The sequence below is a fragment of the Myiozetetes cayanensis genome, unplaced genomic scaffold, assembly GCF_022539395.1.
Source record: "Myiozetetes cayanensis isolate MyiCay16 unplaced genomic scaffold, myiCay2020 scf15, whole genome shotgun sequence".
NCBI classification, from domain to species: domain Eukaryota; kingdom Metazoa; phylum Chordata; class Aves; order Passeriformes; family Tyrannidae; genus Myiozetetes; species Myiozetetes cayanensis.
This window is the reverse complement of record NW_026087159.1, coordinates 11,955,016-11,975,767: the sequence shown is the minus strand read 5'-3', so window position 1 is coordinate 11,975,767 and position 20,752 is coordinate 11,955,016. Positions and strand designations below refer to the sequence as shown.

At 39.8% G+C, this 20,752-nt stretch overlaps 1 protein-coding gene across 5 annotated transcripts in view; it reads left to right on the top strand.

Moving 5' to 3' along the window:
* Nucleotides 1–20,752, top strand: part of AFF2 (ALF transcription elongation factor 2) — a 327,568-nt gene that overhangs the window by 86,325 nt on the left and 220,491 nt on the right. For all 5 annotated transcript variants that reach the window (XM_050310260.1, XM_050310264.1, XM_050310262.1 and 2 more), the window contains exon 3: nt 5,509–6,399. In XM_050310260.1, coding sequence (XP_050166217.1) covers nt 5,509–6,399 — 891 coding nt within the window. The remainder of the gene's footprint in view (nt 1–5,508; nt 6,400–20,752) is intronic.

Here is a 20,752-nt window from a genome sequence, read left to right as displayed (position 1 = left end):
GTTAGCAGCTGTAAGGGAGGATGAGGGCTCTTTGAACATCACCCAGAGAGGAGGAGAAAAGACTGTTGTTATAATCATATAGTGTCTAGTAATTATAGACCACGAGAGTGTGGTGGATACACTTGACTCCAAGCTGTACTTTGGTCTGGGCTGACTTGAGGAGCAACAGGCCTTTGGTGAACTTGCCTGCTGGAAGCCCCTGGCTAGTGTTCAAGGGAGTGAAGATGTCTTGAAAAGTATTTCAAGAGGTAGTTTTGAAACCCAAAAGTGCAAAGTAACCGAAGTACAGAACAAGATATCGGAGCTAAAATGAAGATGTCTCTCCCAATTCTCTTGGCTAGCAGCCAACTTCTTCACCCTTTCAATATTGCCATCAGGATGGCCCCAATTTGATCTTTCTCTGAAGTGCAGCTGGACTGCACACCAGATGACCCTCTGCTTGAGCAGGGATGCCTCTGAAGGTGTAGCAACCCCTTCCTTACCCATGACAGGTACTTGAGAAGTGACTGCTACCGTGCTGAATTAATCCTGTGACACATTACTAGTCCATGTAGCTACTCAATATTATTGTAAATATTACATGGATAGTTCCATTAGACTTAAAACCATTGACCAAGTCTGAGGCTACGATTGGATCCAATCACACTCAGGCTCCGTAAGGAATTTAGAGAGCAAGGGCTCCATTCTGAGCCTTCTGACTGATGGGAGGGTCCTCCTTAATATTTGCATCTCTGGTCTCTTGAGTTAAAACCATTCTAACTCAATTTGCCTTTGTAGGTTTCTTCCTTGCATCAATTAATAAGGTGAACCTTGGCATAAAACTTACTGCTGGCAATAAGTTTTACTGTCAAACCACTGTTAAACTTAGTTGAATTCCATTGAATTTATCAACCTCTGTCAAATTATTTTACTTCAATAAAACACATTGCTGCTTCTCTTTCTTGAGTGAGGTGCATTCCATTCATCCATGACAGGCTTATTCAGCCAAATAAGGACTGTGCACTAGGATAGTTTGTTTGTGGGGTCTTTTTGGTTTTGTTTTTATAAAAATCTAATAAACACATTATTTCTGCTTTGGATCACATTTTAGCTTCTTTATGGGAATAGTAACTTACTATGAACTGATTTTATTGAGACTCCCTTCCTGTCAGGCACATATTTTTGTTCATGCAAGTGGTCATTTGGATTTGGGTAGGTAGACCAGTTTTACAAAACACGGCAGAATTTTGTGTCAGGAACTGAAAACACGCATCACCAATATCTATTGTACTTCTTTCTTTTATTCCCAGACCTAGTGTCCTTACTTGTTTATCATGCCTTCCTCATTTGCTTCAACAGTATCTAGAGAAGGGACAGTTGGGGTAGGGAATACCACCACAGCTGGTTTTGATGTTTTAAAGACGGAACAACTGGCAGCTATTTTTTGGATTGCACTAGGGTTGGGGATATTAAAAGGTGCTCGAAGAAAGGAGCTCAGGTTTGCTCATGGAGTTTACTGCCATTGTGCATCACAAGATGTGGGGATTATCTGCCTTCATCTATCATCTCTCTGCTCTAGCTGTTACAGCGTCTTTCTTTCCCTCTGTCAAACAAAACGTAGGTGTTCATTATGGCTTTGGACAAGTGCGTGTTTCTACATTCCTTCTTTGTAGTTTGTGTGTGTGCACTCACATGAAAGGAGATATTTACTTCTGTGGGTGTATAAAGTACATTTGTGCATCCTTGTTAAAAGATAAATGTCTCCTTTGGAAGCTCCACTGTCGCATGCGGGGAAACAACACCTCTGACAATGTGATGACATCCAGCATTATTTTGGGAAGGGCAGGCACCAAGGGCTGTGTTGCTCTTTAATGCAAGTGGGTTGCAGGTCCTGCCTCCGAACTCGGGTGCAACCTGCTCGTGCTTGATTTTGCAGAAGGGATCAGAGAAGGGCCTGCAGTGTTGTGGCAACAGGCACTTGAAAAGGCAATGTTGGAGTTTTCCTGAGAGGAGCTGTAATTTTACTACTGAATTGTTGATGCCTTTCAAGGTTTTGAATTAGTGAAGAGTTTCAGAGATGAGTATTTTAAAAGAAAACAGTAGGAGCATTTTTGTCACTTTTCAAAGGAATTGCCTCAGAAGAGTTCAACTTGAGAAAGAGAACCCAATGGGCAGCATTTCCATTGTGGAGCCTTTGGTGAATGTTAAATCATTTATCTTTTTCAGGTAAAGCCCCTCCATGCTTTTCAAGCTTAGCATAAAAAAGATCTCAGCTTCTAATCCGTGGAGGTTAGTTTAACTATGAGGCATAAGAAAGTGAATGAATTATAAAACCTCAAGTTTCATACAAATTTTCACAAAACCCTTGTAAATTGGGCCTATAAGTTTGAGTGCATTAGTTCTTTTCTTTGTAAAACTATAATGCAATAGCTAGCTAGCAAATTAGTCTTCCAGTAGGATTCTATACAGATAATTTTTGAAAGAAATAGGAGCAAATGCAGGAAGATGTACATTTCCTAAACTAACAGGAGCCTAGAATGAGGGGGAAGGCTACTAACCATGAGTCATAAACTAGGCATATAATTTATGCCTTGGAATACTCAAAATGCTGCATTTCCTTGATAGAAACAAAATTGTGATTCAAGGTGATGTTCAGAAAACAAGATGTACAGGGGTTTCCTTTAAAAAAATCAGCCAATTACCCAGAATATGAAGGTAGAAATTGTCCCCAATCTGGAAGTAACAGAGAGCAACCAGAAATTATGACTGGATTTTGTGTTTCTCTTGCTGGTATCCAGGCTTGTCAATAATACTGCACTGCTCATGAGAGCCTTGAATTTGTTGTGGAAATAAAGTAAAAACAGTAATGTAGTGCCTTATGTCTTAAAAACAGATAGTGCAGTGCTCTACATGCCTGAGCTTGTTCAGATTGTGAAGCACAAATCTGAAGTTAGTTCTGTGTGCTCTAGTTTTATTTAGCTGTAAGTCAAATTACCACTCACATTCATAGTGTTTTTGTTGCTTTGCAGTCTGGTCCAAAGGCCACTGAAGAGGGTAATTATCCTTCCATTGACTTCAATAACCATTGGATATGAGCTTTAGTGCCCTTAAAATATGCTAAGGATGTTTAAAATAATTTAATCTCCATGACTTTCAATAAATATATTTATTAATGTTCCCAGTAAATGACTAATAATAATACCTAACATTTCTACAGTGTCTTTTATCCCCAGGATGTGAACATTGTGCATAAAATAGAGTTAAATATCGGGCAAAATTATATTTATCATTATGCGACAAGTAAAAGAAAATAAGTTGAGAAAATCAGATACCTCCATCACAAAAAGATTTAAAAGATCTACATTGAAATTAAAATATTGATTCCCTCTGTGAGGATCTAGACAAGCGCCATTTAATGTGCTGTGATGTTGAAGTGTTTCAGGGATGATATGTTGTCAGAACTTTTTTTTTTTTTTAACTTCTGCTTTCTGGAAAATAAGCAAAATGCACCCTGGAAATGTAACAGAACCACAGAGGTGAAGGTTGGTGGTCAGGCTTTTTTCAGTACTGTTCCTTCCCATGTGCTGTCCCATAAGGAGTTAAAGTGTTTGGGGAAGGAGGAAACAGAACAAGTATGTAAGTGTTTAGACCTCGAATCATAATTCCTGCTGGGCCCTTAAGCACAATGGAATCTCCTTGTTTTAAATTTGGGGGTTGAACAGAGAGAGCCTGGTTTTGGCTGCTGCCCAAACAACTCATTGTGCAACTCAGTTGAAGGAGACTGCTCATATACAAAGAGCTTATTCTTGGCTTAGCTAGAATATAATTTTTGCCACTAAAATGACCAACCTTGGGACTTAGTTAGTGAATAAAAGTGATTCGTGGTTCTCCACAACTGGGATTATTAACTGTGTCAGTTAGGAGCACTGGCAAAATATATATAGATGAGAACAACATTGAGCAGTTAATTTTTAAATCACTGCCTCAGTGCTGTGGTAATATATGTTACAATCCCTTAGGATGTGCAAAAGCAAATTTGCATTTATTATCTTCCTTTTTAACATTTTTTATGGCATGTGCAGTACTAAGGAAAAAAAAAATCTTTCTGCAGTATTCTTCCCATCTTCTGACTTGTTCAGCAGCGGGTAATATAAGCAGATATTTCAGGAGAAATGCATGCGTGAATTTTTTTCATCTCTCAAACTTCTGCTTAATACTTGAGGAAAATGGGATCGGGGGCATGGTGGGATCCCTTGTTGAGGAGTCTGACACTCCCTAAACAAGCACAGGCTCATAGTGCTGCCTTTCCACATCTTTATGGCCTGGTGTTGAGGTGCTGGTGGACTGAGGCACTGTTTACTTTATTGAGTGGAAAAAAACCCCAAACTTAAGTAGAAGTTGACTGTATTGTGACATAGCTCTGACATTTCATTCCAGACTCTAGAAGTGAATCATCTGTTTGAACAGGAGCTATAGTTTTGCTTTGTTTTTATCCTTTGAGTCTTGTACAGTAATAAGCATAGGGAATAAGATGTTTTAGTTCTCTACTGGTCATTTCAGTGGAACAGAAAGGTCAGTAAGAAGGCTGGTGCTTTGGGTCTCTGTGGGGTGAGTTAGAACAGGGAGTGGAAATTACCTGACTATTAATTATAGCTTCTAGCTTATTTGTCCATCCTTTTGCAATTGAAAGGGAAAAGGAAAAAGAAAGTTCATACTTCAAAAGAAAAAGTATAATAGCAGTGAAACACAAATGAGTCAGTATTTATTTAATAATTACTGGAAATCACAGAGAAGCAGGATTAGAAAATACAACCAGGCTGCAGACAGCGGAAGAATCCTGATGCTTAAGAATGTGGCAATCATGTCTGTTTATGTTCTGTGAGAAAATATTTTTGAATTATCTTTTTATTTGAAGCTACCACAGCATTTGCGTGGGTAGAGGCTTTTTCTTTCTGGATTCAGATCGTAGATACTTCAGGTCAAACTGAACCTCCTATGGAAAAGTAATTGGAGTTAAACTGGAGTGAAGAGTTTGGCGCTGTTACAGACTACCCAGCTTCTATTTATGGCAGGACTGTGGGTCAAGGGGCTGATAGAGCAATAACATACTTAAATAAACTGTGTGATTGCAATTCAAATGCTCAGTAGCCAGTAATTGTGCGTCCGTGTTTTGCGTGATATGGAATGTACAAGCCCAGCATCTCTGACATAAACCCAGCTTATTTTGAGCCTAACATCCATAACTGATGCAATTTAAACACTTCTCTGAGAGCATATTTAAGAAAATGGGAAGCAGTATGCAAGTGTTACTGATGCAAGCCTGTTTCAAGAGATTCTTTGAACACAGTTATTGATAGGTTTTTCTTACATAACATATGCAAAATGTAATTGAAATTTAATTAAATGTCAGCATGACACCATTAAACAGCTAACATTTGCCATCTTCTAAGACAACTATTCTGTGCAGTAACTTGTAAATCAGGAATTTACTCACGCTTTCCTTGTCTTTTTTTTTTTATTATATTTTAGACAAATAAAGGCGACGCCCTTGCAAACCGTGTCCAGAACACATTGGGAAATTATGATGAGATGAAGGATCTGTTAACCAACCACTCCAACCAGAGCCACCTTGTAGGAATCCCAAAGAATTCTGTCCCACAGACGCCCATTGACAAAAATGAACAGAACTTTTTCCCAGAACCGAGAAACAGGATGATCCCATCTCATCAGATCAGCGGCAACTCGTCGGCATCAATGCCTCCTCCTTCTTCATTGTCATCAAATTCTACTTTGCTACACAGTCACCAGAGCAGCAGGAAGTCGAGGACAGACTGGTCACGTGGTGGTCACAACTCTAGTGGGGCCCAGCCAAGCCAATCCAGCGGTCAGCAGAGTCGGACAAAGCACAGCTCTTCCCACGACCAGTCACAGGGCAGGTATGAAGACCTCTATAACTGTCAGAGTGAGCAGCATAAAAGTGGAGGGACTGAGGATGCAAATTCTATGGCAGCATCTTCCCATTCGAGGAGGCATGCTCATGCAAAGTCAGCACCTGGAGAGCACTCCTACAAAGAAAACAGTCACTCCAAGTCGCCCACAGAGCTTGAGTTTGTAGGCCATGGTCCTGGCTCTCCACTTCCTTCCACTTCTTTGTTAACTGCAAACAATGGTCTTTCGACTCAGAATTTCCCACCAGGACTGCACTGTAAAAACAGCATGGTCCAGCAAAAGCCTACAGCATACGTCAGGCCTATGGACGGTCAGGACCAGGTACCCAATGACTCCCCTGAACTGAAACCCCCACTAGAAATTGAGAGTGGATATGGAAATCAGCCCTTTGGAACACTGCTGGAAGGAAAAGTGAACACACCTAGTTCGAAGAACAAAGTACCAAAGCTCAACATTCCTCCTGTTAGTGAAGTAAGTGGTTTAAAATATCTTCCCTCTAGAACTGCTTGAGTATTTCATTCACTAAATATTTTTCTCTGGAAATATGCAATTGCATTTCCTGGAATTACACTGCAAAACATTCCTTCATCTAGAGTGTGCATGAGTTCTTTCAGCAGTTTGTTGTGATAGTCCCAGTAGCAATATTTAATGTGGCTTTTAAAGCACAGTTTGGAATACTGACATTGCTTGTTTATGGTTAATATTAAAAGGCTGCATCTCTGTTGGGTGTAATATGTGTATACAGGCTATACCAGTTCTGGACAGGGAACTCTAATATCTCAGTTCATCTGCAATTTTCACTCTTGCATTCTCAGGTAGGAGGTAGTTTGACAGACAGATGGCTGTTTTAAACTCTAAGGAAAATTGGCAGCGTTCAAATTTCGGTGGAGCTAAGCAGTCCTACCAGTAAGGAATTTATTTGCAGAGTTTGCTAAATTCCTATTGCTTTTAATGGAATTAATGTAACTTAAGTTCTGAATAATTCTTATGAAAATGTGGCCCATTGAAGCTTCTGTGCATTTTGAAGAGCCCTTACTACTGGGATTCAGTCCCAGTCTCTGCAACCAGCAGTTTGAGCTGTTGAGTTTCTGTATTGCTGGTCAATTCAGTAGTCCTGTGAGGAATATTTTAGTTGGTTCATATTCATGTCTGTTACAAACAAAGATGTATAATAATGATAATATAAAGTATAATAATAATTTATACTCTGTATACTTTTCCTTTTATTCTGAGTTTCTCCAGAGCAGTAACCTTTGCAAGGTAGGTGTGTGTATGAGCAGAATTGCAAGATGGGTTTTTCGTAGCTTTCTGTTTTCCCCGGAATATTTCCCTGCTTGGTAATATTTTTATATTAGGAATGAGGAGCGATGCATTCTTAAACCACTTTATTGCAAAAGGTCAGCTTTTTCTGTTGGAATAATTGTTTCAAGCCAATAATTTGTTTGACTATTTAAAAACTTGATGTTATTTATTAACATTCCAGGCAGCAACAAAGACTGATGTGTTTTGCAGTAGAGCTTGGAATAATTTTCTGGGAACTGCATCTGAAAACAGTAAAAGGCCTATTTATATCAAGTGGAAGCTGAGGGTTGCTTGCAGATGGTGTTTTATTAGAAAATGTATTTGTTAATAAACGTAGCTTTCTGCAAGATTACTTTACAGATGTTTCTGTTTATTTTTACCTTGGGTTAAAAATCTGCTGGTATAGATGGCTTCAGAGCCTGTTGTGATTTGTCACTAGCATTGTTTGGCGAGTAAATAATTGCATGCAAAGGAAATAATGATGTTGCAAAAGCAAACACTTTTCTTCGCTCTCGCCATCTATTAACACTATGAGTCAATAGAAGCACTTCAAAGTGCAGCATTAATATGGCATATTTTTGGAAACGAAGTGTACCTTTTGCAATTTGTGTCAACTCTTAAGAATGCATTTTTAATTTTTTTAATTTCTGAGTGGAATCCTGGCGCTGTGAAATCAATTTAGTTGTTAGCAGTGTTTTTTGGGTGCAAGATTTCACCCTCAGTCTTTTTGCACAGCTCTAAGAACCTCTGATGTGAACGTTTGTTTTTGGACAGATTCCTGGTTGTGCAAATGAAAAATTACAGTATGAATATATTGCTACTTTAGTTTATATCCTGTGTAGTGAAAAGTATAGGTGTGTAATTAATTTCATTTACATTCAGATAAGTGGTAAACTTGAGGCACTTTAGAAACGAGCGTAGATAATAATGCTAAAGCAGTCTGCGTTGTGAGAGCAAACAATAATTTGAAGAAGAAAACCCAAAGCTGTGACAAAATAACTTTCCTTTCTGAGACAGAATATAGGACAATAGCCAGACTGATGGATCTTTTTCAGGCAAATCTCCTCCTGAGTTTGGAGGGTTGGATTTTTTTTTGCCTGTGTCAGAACTGTGAACTTTGGCCCTCTGTGTTTTTCCACAGATGTGTATCCTGAATTTGATTTACCTTGCGTTCAGCAATAAAACTCCTTCCAATCCAACATTATAGATAACTGGTTTAGTTTAAGCTTAATCAGAACTGACAGTGCACACCTGTGAAACCCATAACCTTTTCAGAATGACTGCAGCGAGTGGCTCTGTTGTAATCTTTATACAATTGATGTGGAGGCTTATGATCCTTTGGTGGTGCTTATCAATTTATGAACCTTCCCTAGCCACCTTGAGCCATAGTGATCTGCTTGAAACAATTTTGCTCCTGCTCCACAGATTTCCATCTTAACTTTTCCAGGTGGTGGTGGTGATCTTCTTCAAGCTAGCAATAGGAGAGTTACTTTTCTGGGGCACTCTGCTATAATTTCTACTGTGGCTTTCCTGTATCTCTTGAGTCCATTTTTTCAAGTTGCTGAGTGGATTCATAGAGATTGCACACCAAACAGTTTTCAGTGATTTGCCTCAAAGTTTTGCTTGCTCTTAAGATGAGGAATTATTTGAAGAAATAAGATGCCTGGGTGAAGGTCCTGAAGCAATGGCATCCATTAGGACGTGCGAACTTGGGAAAGAAAAAGACAGTTCTTGCTATCTTTAGGAGAGGGAGGGGAATAAGTAACCAAATATTTGAACTAGTAGGTTTAAAAGAAGTGCTCAGACTGATGTGGAAATATGTCCTCATTTATCATGGCTTAATGGAATAGGATGTTGAGTGCCCTGGAAGCATTCTGCCATGTGTAAGGAAGTGATCAATTTTATAACATAATTTGTGTCACTTGAGGTGTTGCTCTAAGAATCTTTGCTCATTCTCTGGGCCCAATTCTGCCCTGGGAGATGCCCATCCATCTTTCAGCCTCCTCTGGAGCAGACAACATAGTTAATGCCTCGCTGCTGGCATCTCTGCTCTGCGATGGATTGTGGTGTAGTGCTTTCTGGGTTTGTGGACATTGACAGTAAGTTCACACACGCTCACCAGATTGGGTCAGGATGTGGAGTTAGCAGCTCTGTGGACTAATCCTTGCCCGTGAGTGGATGCTGTTGTGTGATTTCCAGACCCTGACTCACCCACACAGATCTAGTTCAGACCTGACTGTACCATGCATGACCATCTCTGATAGAGAAATAGGAATAGCAGAGCCTCTGTAGGCTTTTAGTTCTTTTCCTAAAGGATTTTTTTGTGATTTTGTGAGCCTTTTTATTTCTTTTAACCTCTTCATTTGTTTTGCACATCAGTATTGTTTTCTAAGGGTGAAAGTAAAACATTTCATAGCTTGGTGCCTTGAGCAACACCCAGTGTAACAACCTAGTGCCCAGGCCTGGCAGCCTCTGAGGTTCAAGAGTTGTGAAGCAGACCTTTCTGAACTGGGGAGCCACAGGGCTGTCCTGTGAGTTCAGGGGGACATGCAGAAATGCCTACACATCTCATGACATGTCACAGAGTTGATAACAATGCCTGTGGAGCTATAACTGATAGAGAAAATCATAAAAAAACCTTAAGCTGTAAACATTATTTCCTGCTTCTTATTAACTCTCATCTCTTTGGTCTGTATTTACGTGCGTACTTACACATGCATATATTAATTTTGAGCTTGCATTTAGCATTTGGTAAATTGTGGCAAGCCTGGAATATCACAAAGAGCTTTTGTATTATGTAGAATTCCACCTACTTAAATTGTATGATGGCAGATGATTGTTACTTGCCACTCGAAGAGAACTCCACAGTTAAATCCCATGCATTTCTTTGAAAAAGTAGAGGTTAGAGACCACAATAACAGCTGATCCTCTCTCTGCTGCTTTAAAATCCAGAATCTTGATGCATGCATGTATATTTAAACCTCTAGGAATCAGATGCTTACAAATTATTTCAAATGGACTGACGCAGCAGGTGAGAGCTGAAGGAAAGCCTGTACTTTCCAGATTGGGCTCGAGCACAAATTGCCGAGAGCAGTGAGTGACGCAGAGGGTTTTTAAGGTCTGTGGAATGTCAGAAGTTGCGTTCCTGGAAAACCTCGTGCACAGTTCCCCGGGACAATGCATGGATTTCCAATAAATGTTTTAAGGGTGGAGAATCAAGAGCAATTGAGATAATTTTTGATTCTCAAGGCAGAGCTTTTAAATCTCGCTGCAGAATCAGCTTCCTGTTTCTACGAAGTAACAAATGCTCGTGTACCAAATTTTCCCGAAAGTACAAAGCTAGGAACAAATCCAGAAGGCCTCCGACATCTATGTCACCACCCACTTAAGTAATAAAAAATGGAGAACTTCTTCTATTTTCACTTTACTTCTAGGAAAATATTTTGACGGGTTCAGTATACTGTGAAGTGATAAGCTTCTGTTACGTGCTTCAAATCATTCTGTTATCGCTGCATGTATTGATTAGCTTAGTGCTTTCTGAGCTAGCTATAAAAAAGGCTGCTCTCTTTCTGCATTAAAGAGCAAGAAAAATTGACAGGTAGATAACCATATTGATCGAACCTAAATAGTAAATGCAAGAGGCTTATATATGACTTATAAAACTCTTTATAGGAACCAAAGCCTGTATAATGTTTTTTATTTTTAATTAAATGGAAAGTAGATTCCTTTAATTAACCAGCCCCACCCCTTTTTGATATACATGTTACTTTAGTTGCCAACTGTAGTACATTACCATAGTTGTGGGCAAATCACTTTTTTCAAATGCCAGCTTTAACTTGTCCCCCAGACACTTGGAGCTTGGAAGAAGAATGGGCTGAATCACACATTAAGCTGAAATCCCTTTGCTTGGTTCATGTTTCAAAAGTCTGAGGCCAGAAACAAACCCAAAGAGCAGTATTTCTTGCAGTATTAGAGGTTACAGCCATATGTTTTTAATTTGTAAATACTGTGAGAAGTAATGTTCTTGTGATACTTCTAAATGAAGACCATATGACACCACTCGACTGAAGACCTCTTATTGTGGCCTTTTGAAGGCTACTGTCCGGTGGCCTGGACAATGGCTAGCAAAGCTATTTTCCAGGGATATCAAGAGGGCAGCTTGTCTATTTTAAATCAAACATAAATAAACATATTTAGGGCCTGATTTTTGAATTGCTGTGACCAATGCATTGGTCACTTGAATAGGTATGGCTAAAAGAACTGATCATGTGTGTTTGGTTTGGGGAAGGATGGGTTTGATAGCTTCTTTCCCATTGTGCATTTGTTAGTGGGTTTTGGGTTTTTTTAAGCTAGTTGTAATTTTGTCTTGCTGGAAGGAAGGAAAAAAAAAAGTCTCAGTGAAATGACAGTTACCTCTATTTGTGAAGAGTCAGACTCGTGGTGTCTTGAAGAGTGATTTTTTTTTTCAAACCTTTTTGAAATTCCCAGTGCCAAAGCAACTGCTTGTCCCATTTGGCATCTTACGAAATGTCACAAAGTAAAATGGCCTGAAAGGCTTCGGGGAGGGCAGTAGAGGAATTTGTTTGGCTTGAGCAAAGATGTGGAGACATCATTTAAAGACTGCAGGGGGACTGTAGGGCGTGTTCATGACTTTGACAATAGATTTGGTGTATGACTGTGGAACAGTCACTTTGGTACATCTCAAAGTCATTGTAGCCAGTTTAATTTGCAGAGGATTTTTTAACCAAAAGGAAGGCAACGAACTTCATGTTTCTCATTCTGATGATTGATCCTCAGTCCTTTGGTGCATCTGACTAGGGCAGGAGGTTATAGTATTTAATCTTCACCTTTAAGGGACTGTAGTTTGGGTACCCAATGGAAAAGCATCATTATAACTGCTTTTCCATAACTAAAACTGCATCTTTTCTGCTTCCTCCTATTGATTTAGGGAAAGCATCAGAAGCCATAAGTGTTGTGTTATCTTCATGTTGACTGGTAACTTACCCTTTGAATAATAAGCAGGAGTTGGTAGAGCTAAGTTTTCAGCACCTTGTATCCATCCATCTGGCATGCAAATGCATAAGGAAGGGTGTTCTCGGATCTTGGTAGTCTGCTTAGTTGTCAGCTAACAAGGGCATTCTTCTAGGGCCAGCCTAGCAGGTGTAACCAAGCCTTTGCACTACTTGCTAATAATTTCAGGCCCATAACCTGCTTCAATAAATATATAAAATGTATATATATATAATATTTACTGTGAACAGTGAAACAAAGAACGCTCATATAAGAGAAGATGGGAAAATGCTATTTTCATGTATTTGAATGTTTTATGATGAGTATTTTCACTCTGGGCTGTGATCAGCCCTTGAGTGAAAAGCATGTGTGCTCATACTGAGAACAGGATGGGCAGGTATTCAGGTATTGGCATTTGGCCTTCTGTGCTACAATAAATGGCCATTTGTAAACCTGACCATCAATTACGTTAAATATTTATCTAATGCAGCCTTTAAAGTAACACACAGCTACTTTGAAAAAACCTGCCTACATATTCACTGCTCCTTCCTGTCATAACTTTCAGATATTTTTTCTGCAACTTCTGTTCTTTGTAAAGAGATTTAGGTTTTAAATAGTCTGAGAGCACAGAAGACACATGTTTTTTCCAACAGGCAGGAGAGTGTGCATACATTTTTGCATGGGCAGTGACAGCTGTTGTGAATCATCTCTGGGACTGAACATGGGGCTTCTAAGGACAGCCTCTGCTTCCTGAACGAGAGCAGGGACTCACTAGTAGCCTTAATTGACTTTCTCCCTGCACCACTTATTTACTGAATATGATGAAAACATTGCATCCAACACACACCTGTTAAATGCATAAAAAGAGGCATAAAGAAAATCAGTGGGTGTAAATGTAGACTTGGAAAAGGAAGTTCTAATCCTGATGAAAATTGTTAAGTCAAGTAGAAAATAGACTTCACCGTATCTGAGAGGTGTAGATCAGTAAGGAGCAACTGGAATGCTCTCCTGCAAATGCCAGGAATCTGGGCAGCTGAATGGTGTGGAGTGTGATCAGGTATTGTAGTGGTAGTAGGAAATGAAACAGAAAACACTGTTGAGGTGTTACATTATCAGGCGAGACAGAAATACAGCTACCGAAAGGTAAAGAAGCAGGGACAGCACCATATATTACAAGCTCAATGAAGATTTACAGAGAATATTGCAGTAAGTGACGTAAGACGTAGGGAAAGGATCAGAAGAAAAGGTTATTTATTCAGCAGCGGTGTGGGGGACATGAAGGAGATGCAGGTGGGACGTGAACATACAGTGAACCTCTGCTTCAGCTTTCAGTAGGAACATGGTGACATAGAGCAGAGGATGGACAGTGGATGTAAGCACAGGGAAACTGGGCTCACCAGATGGGGAAGAGGAACTGTAGGACTTGGGTGTGGTCACCTTTCTGGTGGAGATGGCAAGAGCAGAGGTGTTTCACTGCTCTTAAGCTGATCAAACTCCATCTTGTGAAGAGCTGTGTGTGATGTGCCAGTGACTGACCCATGATCCAGCAGGGAGCCTCCTCCTGCTCTCTCTTCCTGCACTCTTACACGAGAGGTGCTTGCTCACATACTCACCTCTGGGTGCTGCGTGTGCTTTAGTTGGTCGACGTGCAGAATTACACTCTGAGTTAAACCATTGCAGCAACACGATATGATTCATATTTATAACACACCTTCGAAGTGTGAAAGTCAGAGGAGGGTCTTATATGAACATTTGTGGCTTTATGATCAGAGCCACCCCACTCTAAGCTGGTAGTCTCTGATTCAAGTATGGAAAAGCGTTTAGGAGCTGCAAGTGAAAACATCATATGGGAATACTTTAATAATAATAAAAAAAAAAACAGTGAAAGAAAGTTGAACATATAACTTGGCAACGCTCCATGAACTGCAGATATAGGTTAAAGTTATTTAGTTGGCAGGCGATTGCTAGTGTATTAGCAGTGCTGGGGAAAAAAAAAAATCTAATTTCTGTATTTTGGCTTGTGCAGTAAAGAAATTCCTCCCACATAAATATGTTCATTTCACCTTCTGGGAAGTAAAGAAAGGAAACTGTAGCTGCAGTCTGTTATTTAATCTTCCTGAAATTAGCATTTGGTGCTCAGGAAGATTGAAAGATTTAATGCCAATGCCTTCCTCAAAAGAAAGAAATGACATACCACATATGCTTTAGCATTGGTTAGACTGTTAAATGGAATTAATCAAAATCCATGTTAAAATATTTCCATGTGTTAATTAGCAACAGTTTGGAACATTAAAATACATATTGGCTTGGGAATAAATTAGTGAAGAAATATCAGATTGAGTTTGTGGGCTTTTAATTGCAACATAATATACTGTGTGTTTTAGAAAGGTAAATGTAAATACACTCCTCTGAAATGCTGTGGCAATGTGCATTTAAAAATTGGGCAATAAACCAATATAAACTAGGCTTTTGTTATAGCAGAGAGAGTGATACCATTTCCCATTTTAAAAGATACACTGAATTGTTCCCTCATCTAATAAAGCGAGAGAATAACAGTTTAAAAATTCTGAGAGTTTCATCTCAGGCCAAAGGAAGTTTTAAAATTTCTCCTTTGAAAATCAGGATGATGTAGCAACTACCAACACCAGGTCTCCTGTTGAGAGTAGAAGAATTCACTTTTGCCTTTCTGTTCCTGCTGGGTCATTGCAGAGTTTGTTTTCCATTCTCTCATGCTGAGTCTTAAGAGCAGCAGAATAGCATAAATTTGGTTAAGTGTGTAAATGGAACAAACAGGATTCATACCATTAAATTAGTACACATGAGGGAGGTAGAGATATCTGTGGTAGCATATTATAGATACCAAACTCCTAACTGAGGATGGTTGCCCCACAAAGTACCTGTTTCTTTTTCTAGGGAGGGAATGACTGTTATTTTTCATGACAAAATAACATGTAGAAGCCACTTCCAAGAGGGTTCTTGGAGCTGCATTTCAGGTTTGATGCCCCACGTTCACATTGGTGGGGATGATTTTGTGTACACCCAGTGTGGGGAAGTTAAAAAGAAGGGAGGTGTTGGTTTTAATTTTTTTCCATGCATGCTGCTCAAGGAGCTATTTGTCAAATAACATTGAGCATAAAGAAAAGGTCTGGGGAGTAGAGGGAGGAAGAGGCAAGATAAGTACAGATTCAGTCACTTTCCAGGCTAACGAGCCTATTTTTGCTTGGATTTGCAAAGATCTTTGAGAGAAGTCAGTGATCATAGTCTCTAAACCTCAATCCCCATTAATAGTGCCAATTAATACTGCCAGTCTAAACATATTTCAGTTGATACATGCTGCTTTCCCTTGCACACTTCCTCAGAATAATTTCCCATTGTTATATCCCCCAGATGTGTAAACTCGTTGGGTTATATTTCACTGAACTGCAAGCTGTGACACTTAAATCCACAAGACAAGCTGGCAAATACTTCTGCTGTTTGTAAATACCCAGGCATCCATTTACATTTGCCAGTATTTTAAATATAAACACTGAGATAATTCCATCTTAAGCACGTTAAAACACTGACATGTGCTTTGTAAACTTAAAAAAAAAAGTCAAGATCCTCAGGTCACCTGGGGGAGCCAGGATTTGGATTTTATTACTTAGAGTTCACCCTGAATGAAGGCTTTGCATCCTGGGCAGTAACCTTAACTCAGTTTAATCCTTTTTCATGCCAAGAAACCCTAACTTTCATGTCATCAGAAACTAAAACCATCTCAAATATATTATTAATAGCAGTACATGCTACTCTTACACTTGAACATGGGTAATTTTGAACCTCTCTTTTACATCTAGGAGTAGCTTTCTTAAGCAGCTTCCTTGTGAAGTAAAAGCTCACGGTTTATTTTGCATTGGAATGAAGAGAGATTGTAACATCTTCCCACCAACACATGCAGTTACACATTGACATGAAATATGGCGCAAATTTAGCTGGGGAAATACTGAAAAGAGCACTTTTTATTTGAAGCAATTATTCCAGCAACCACATCGTTTGCTCCACAGTCCCGTGATCACAAAGGTCACCCTTTAACGTGGTTTTACGGCAAGGACCACGCACGGTGGTGTCGTGGACCACAAATGGTTTGCAGATCCAGGTTTGGAAATCAGGGATTTAGAGCTTTGCCACTATTTCTGAAAGCAAAACTTGACCAATAAAGTTTCCTAAGGTCTGTGGAGTTGCAAAAAGCCAGTGAGGGGATGTGCATTGTGTGTGCCAATGGTTGACATTTTTTTGTAGTAATAAATTATTTCTTCCACCACCAGATAGGAAATGATTGTGCAGAGTGGAATGGAGATGGGGCTGCATTGGACAAGTTTCTGCATTTTGAATACAAAGAAGTTCATTTAAATCCCACTAAATTTTTACGTACAAGTGCTATTGCTTTTTCCCCTCCATGTAGTGATAAACTGGTTCTTGCCAGTTCCTTGGAATATAAAATACTCAATTCTCTGCACTAAAGATAAACAAAATAAACCAGACTGGGAAGCAGATCCTTCTCCAAGGGATGTAGAGGTGATGGAGAAGTACAACCAGGCTAGATCTGTCTTACTCTTTTGTGATTGCTGTGGGTAATCCCACCAATTCCACATGAGGACTAAGGCTTTCTGCTCTTGATTAAAAAAAGCAAAATTGAACCATAAATGATCAATCTGAATAACACTTATTTAGGACTGAGAGAAAAAGTAGGATGTAGCAGAGATATAGAGAGTTATTGCTGTTTAGAGGAGAAGAAAAATTAGAATTTGCAAATGCTGTTTTCGTAAACACATTTTATTAAGATGTAACTGCACCTGCATTTCATCAAGAAAATTGTTTGCTACAGTTTTTAATATACTTTGATATATTGAATATATTTGATTTATTTTGATAATAATGTTTTTTTCTTTTATTAGTATTCTACGTTCTATAAATCCCTAGTCCCAAGTATCAGATTTTGTGGGAGATGGCCTGTTTACTTATAATTTTCATCCCACTTTTTCAGAACCAGTGTTTTAGCTATAATGAAGCCCTCAGATAAACAACCACATTTCAGATGCTAAATGGTTTAGCTAAATCAGGAATATGATATTACTATTGACTTAACTTGGTTACAAGAGCCAGGTGCCAGAAAGAAAAAGAGTACCTTTTTTGTTAGCATTTTAGTTTATCTGAGGAGCACACTTTGAAAGCAAATCTGATCTTTCCCAGTTGATGCTCTTTGGTTCATTGAGGAGTGGTCTCAGGATGCATGAACTGAAGGATGACCAGAGAAGCTCTGCAGGGATGCCTGGAATGGGCTCCAGATGCTCTCTGGTGGGGGTGCAGGTGAGTGAGAAGTCCAGAGGGGGAGACACGAGGCCTGTGGCAGTGGAGTGTAGCAAAATTGGAGACTGAATCAAGAGCAGCCAGAACTGAAGATGTGAGCTCCAGTAGGAGCCTGAGGCAGAGGGTATGGGGATACACCTGAAACGTGCTGAGGGTGTATTACCTGACTTTCCCAACTGCTACAGCCTTTGACTGGGCTTCTTCAAAATCAAGCTGTTCCTTCTTTCCAGGGTTCCTGCAGATCTCATCTTACATCCCTTTTCTATGGGCCCCTTTTTCTTCAAAGCACTGGAAGTCAAGTTGACTTCTGCACTGTGTCTGTGAACTTGAGCTTTTGGACTTCATAGGTGATTATTTTTCTGGCAAACATCAGTTTGTTTTCTCTGTGTGCATAGGTACAAATCCAGATGAATAATTATAGATAAGCAGAACATTTCAATCATCCACACTTTCAATAAAGAGGCTGAAAAGGCTTTCCCTGGCACAGTGCTGTTGTTTCACAATAGATCACACATGACAAAAGTGGGAAGGAATGACATACTTTGTTGCCTCGTCTCCCGTGACATAGAGCCACGTGGAGATCCTCACTGCATCTGGTTTCTGATTTTGGCTCTGATTACAGACAGATATCACAGGCCCTAAAAATTGTCGTTTCTGGTCCTCTCTCTAAATGTGAGACTCCAGGGAATCAATTTTCAGCTGAATGTTCTCAGTTCTGTTCAATGCTAAAATTTACTGGCATTGCCTGTCTGTCTCTTGCTGAGTGGGATCATACAATTACTTCTTAAATTGCTCTTTGTTCCCACAACTACTTTTCTACTTAGTCCCTCTCCAAATGAAGCAAGATCTGATTTGCCCACGATGTTGGTGTCCCATGGCTCCCAGCAGTTACTGTTTACCCTGCCATGGGGAGGGTGCAGGTTTGTGGGAGACAGAGGAGAGAAGTTTGGCTTGTTGCCCATGGGAGGGAGCAGAGCTGTGTGTGCTGGAGGAGAGGAGAGGAAGACACTGCCATCCCTGTGTAGAAGAACAGAAAAGTGCATTGGTGCATGCTTTAGTGGACATGACAGAAAGATAAAGGCCTGAAAAGGGTAAAAGTCAGGGGAAGAGGAAGGCAGGAATTCACACAGGCGCAGGGTGCTGGACTCTGACTGTTGGGAAGGGGCAGCAGCAGGATGACCCCTGCACAATTGGAAAACCTTCTCCTGGCTGACTTCTCAGCTGTCTTAGTCTCTTCCTGTGACTTGCCCACACCATTTGCAGGGAGTAGCAGTGACTTTAATAATGTGGTTTTAGATCACTGATATGACCACTCTGAGGAGAGGAAAGCTGAGCCCAACTTCAGTTTCCTCTTATATATCATCAGATCCACACTGCAAATAGCTGTGGTGGTGTGAAAGCAGCACACCCTGTACTCTGTTGTCATAGAAAAGCCTGAACATTAACTGAGTGTTTGGTACCTGAGAAAAAATCCAATATCTTCTGTTAGGAAGCTTTGAGTGAACAAGCTGCTCTTAAACCTTGAGGTGATTATAGTACACGTGTATGAGGTGTAGAGCCAAAGCTTCTGTATTTATGTACATAAGAGGAGGTATTCAAATGTGTTCCCCCACCCCTTTTCATGTATTTTTATAGTGGTGATGGCTGGACTTTGCATATGGATTATTGTAATCCTACATCCTTGTAGCAAAGTCTCACCTTGGATTGAGTGTCACGTTGGGCAAAGAATGTAACAGATATTTTGGAACAAGAGCTTTCCTTCATTAACAATTGCTTTCTCTCTGCTCTGAGGAAGGAAAAAAAAAAGCCACAGGACTGCATTTACCACAGCTTTGTGTGTGAGCTAATAAACGGTGCTGAAAGCCTCAGCTCAGGCTTGCATTTTATATTTTCTCGCCTGAAACACAGACTGAGATAACTCAGGTCTACCCACAAGACAGCACAAATACTCTTTGAAAGGGTTCCAAAAAGTTTTGAGGCCTGTATAGCTACAGCAAGAGTTTGTGTGTATAAATATATATATATATATATATATATACCATATAGGATGTGTACAAAGGCACTTGAAAATCAAGCAGAGTGTGCACGCAGCTCTATTGAGATTGCTGCTGGGGGGAGGAAAAAAAAAAAACCCTGGAAAATATTTATTTGCAAAGAAAAACCAAAACCCTACAACAACAACAACAAAAGCCCCACCACATCCAGAAACAATGAAAAGCCAGCAGTGTCATTTTGCATGTGGCTGTTACACAAGGCTCCGCAGGGATTACCTTTGACACTGGGCTCTCCCAGTTGCAGCATCTTGCATAACACACTTGCACAACAAGCACCACGCTTTGTAGCAGCAGGTTTGGAGCCAGGGCAGTGAGCAGTGATAGCTGCCACTGACATGGGCTGCAGTGTTTGGTGAGAATGCCTGGAGCCATTCCAGAACTAAGGATAGAAAATGGAGTAAAGGAGACTGTTGGGGAAAGAGGAAAAAATTCCCCACTGCACATCGGTCCTGCATGTTTGCCTTTAAGGAAAAGAGATATAAGTAATTATTTTAGAATTTGGTGTCTAAGCTTTTTTAGTTTATTTACCAAAAAAGGGAAAAATCAATGCATTTTCTCTAGGAGGATCTATGTGTGCTCCTGCCAAAGACAGTAATTTTTATGTTTGGCTTTCTGGAAGCAATTTTTGGAAGCAACTTTTGGCTCTTTATAGCTAAGGTTAATAGATCAAAGGTGTTCTGCATTTTTCCTCCTTTCATACGTAAGGCTGATAAATGGAAAGTGTTCTCTATTCCACCCCCCTCACCACCAATATATCTATATCTGGTTCATAATATGAACCTACTCCTCTGCAGAGATTTTTATTTATAAGGACTAAATTCCAAACCCACTGTTGCTTATAGAAAACTTGTCATTGTCTTTAGTAGTGTTTGAATCAAAACCTGTAAAAATAAATTCAGAAACAACCACTCTGAAATTAGCATGTAGCAATGATGACTGCATTACAGACTGGACTGAGTATTTCTGCTGTCCTCTTATGTAGCACTTCAAAACACAAGTTCCACTGAAACAAGCTCTTTGGAAAATAAATGGAGGAGTTTCCAAATACTGTAGCTGCTTCAGTATTCATACATAATAAACCCAGCTTCTGTAAATAACTCATTTTATCTGTCAAA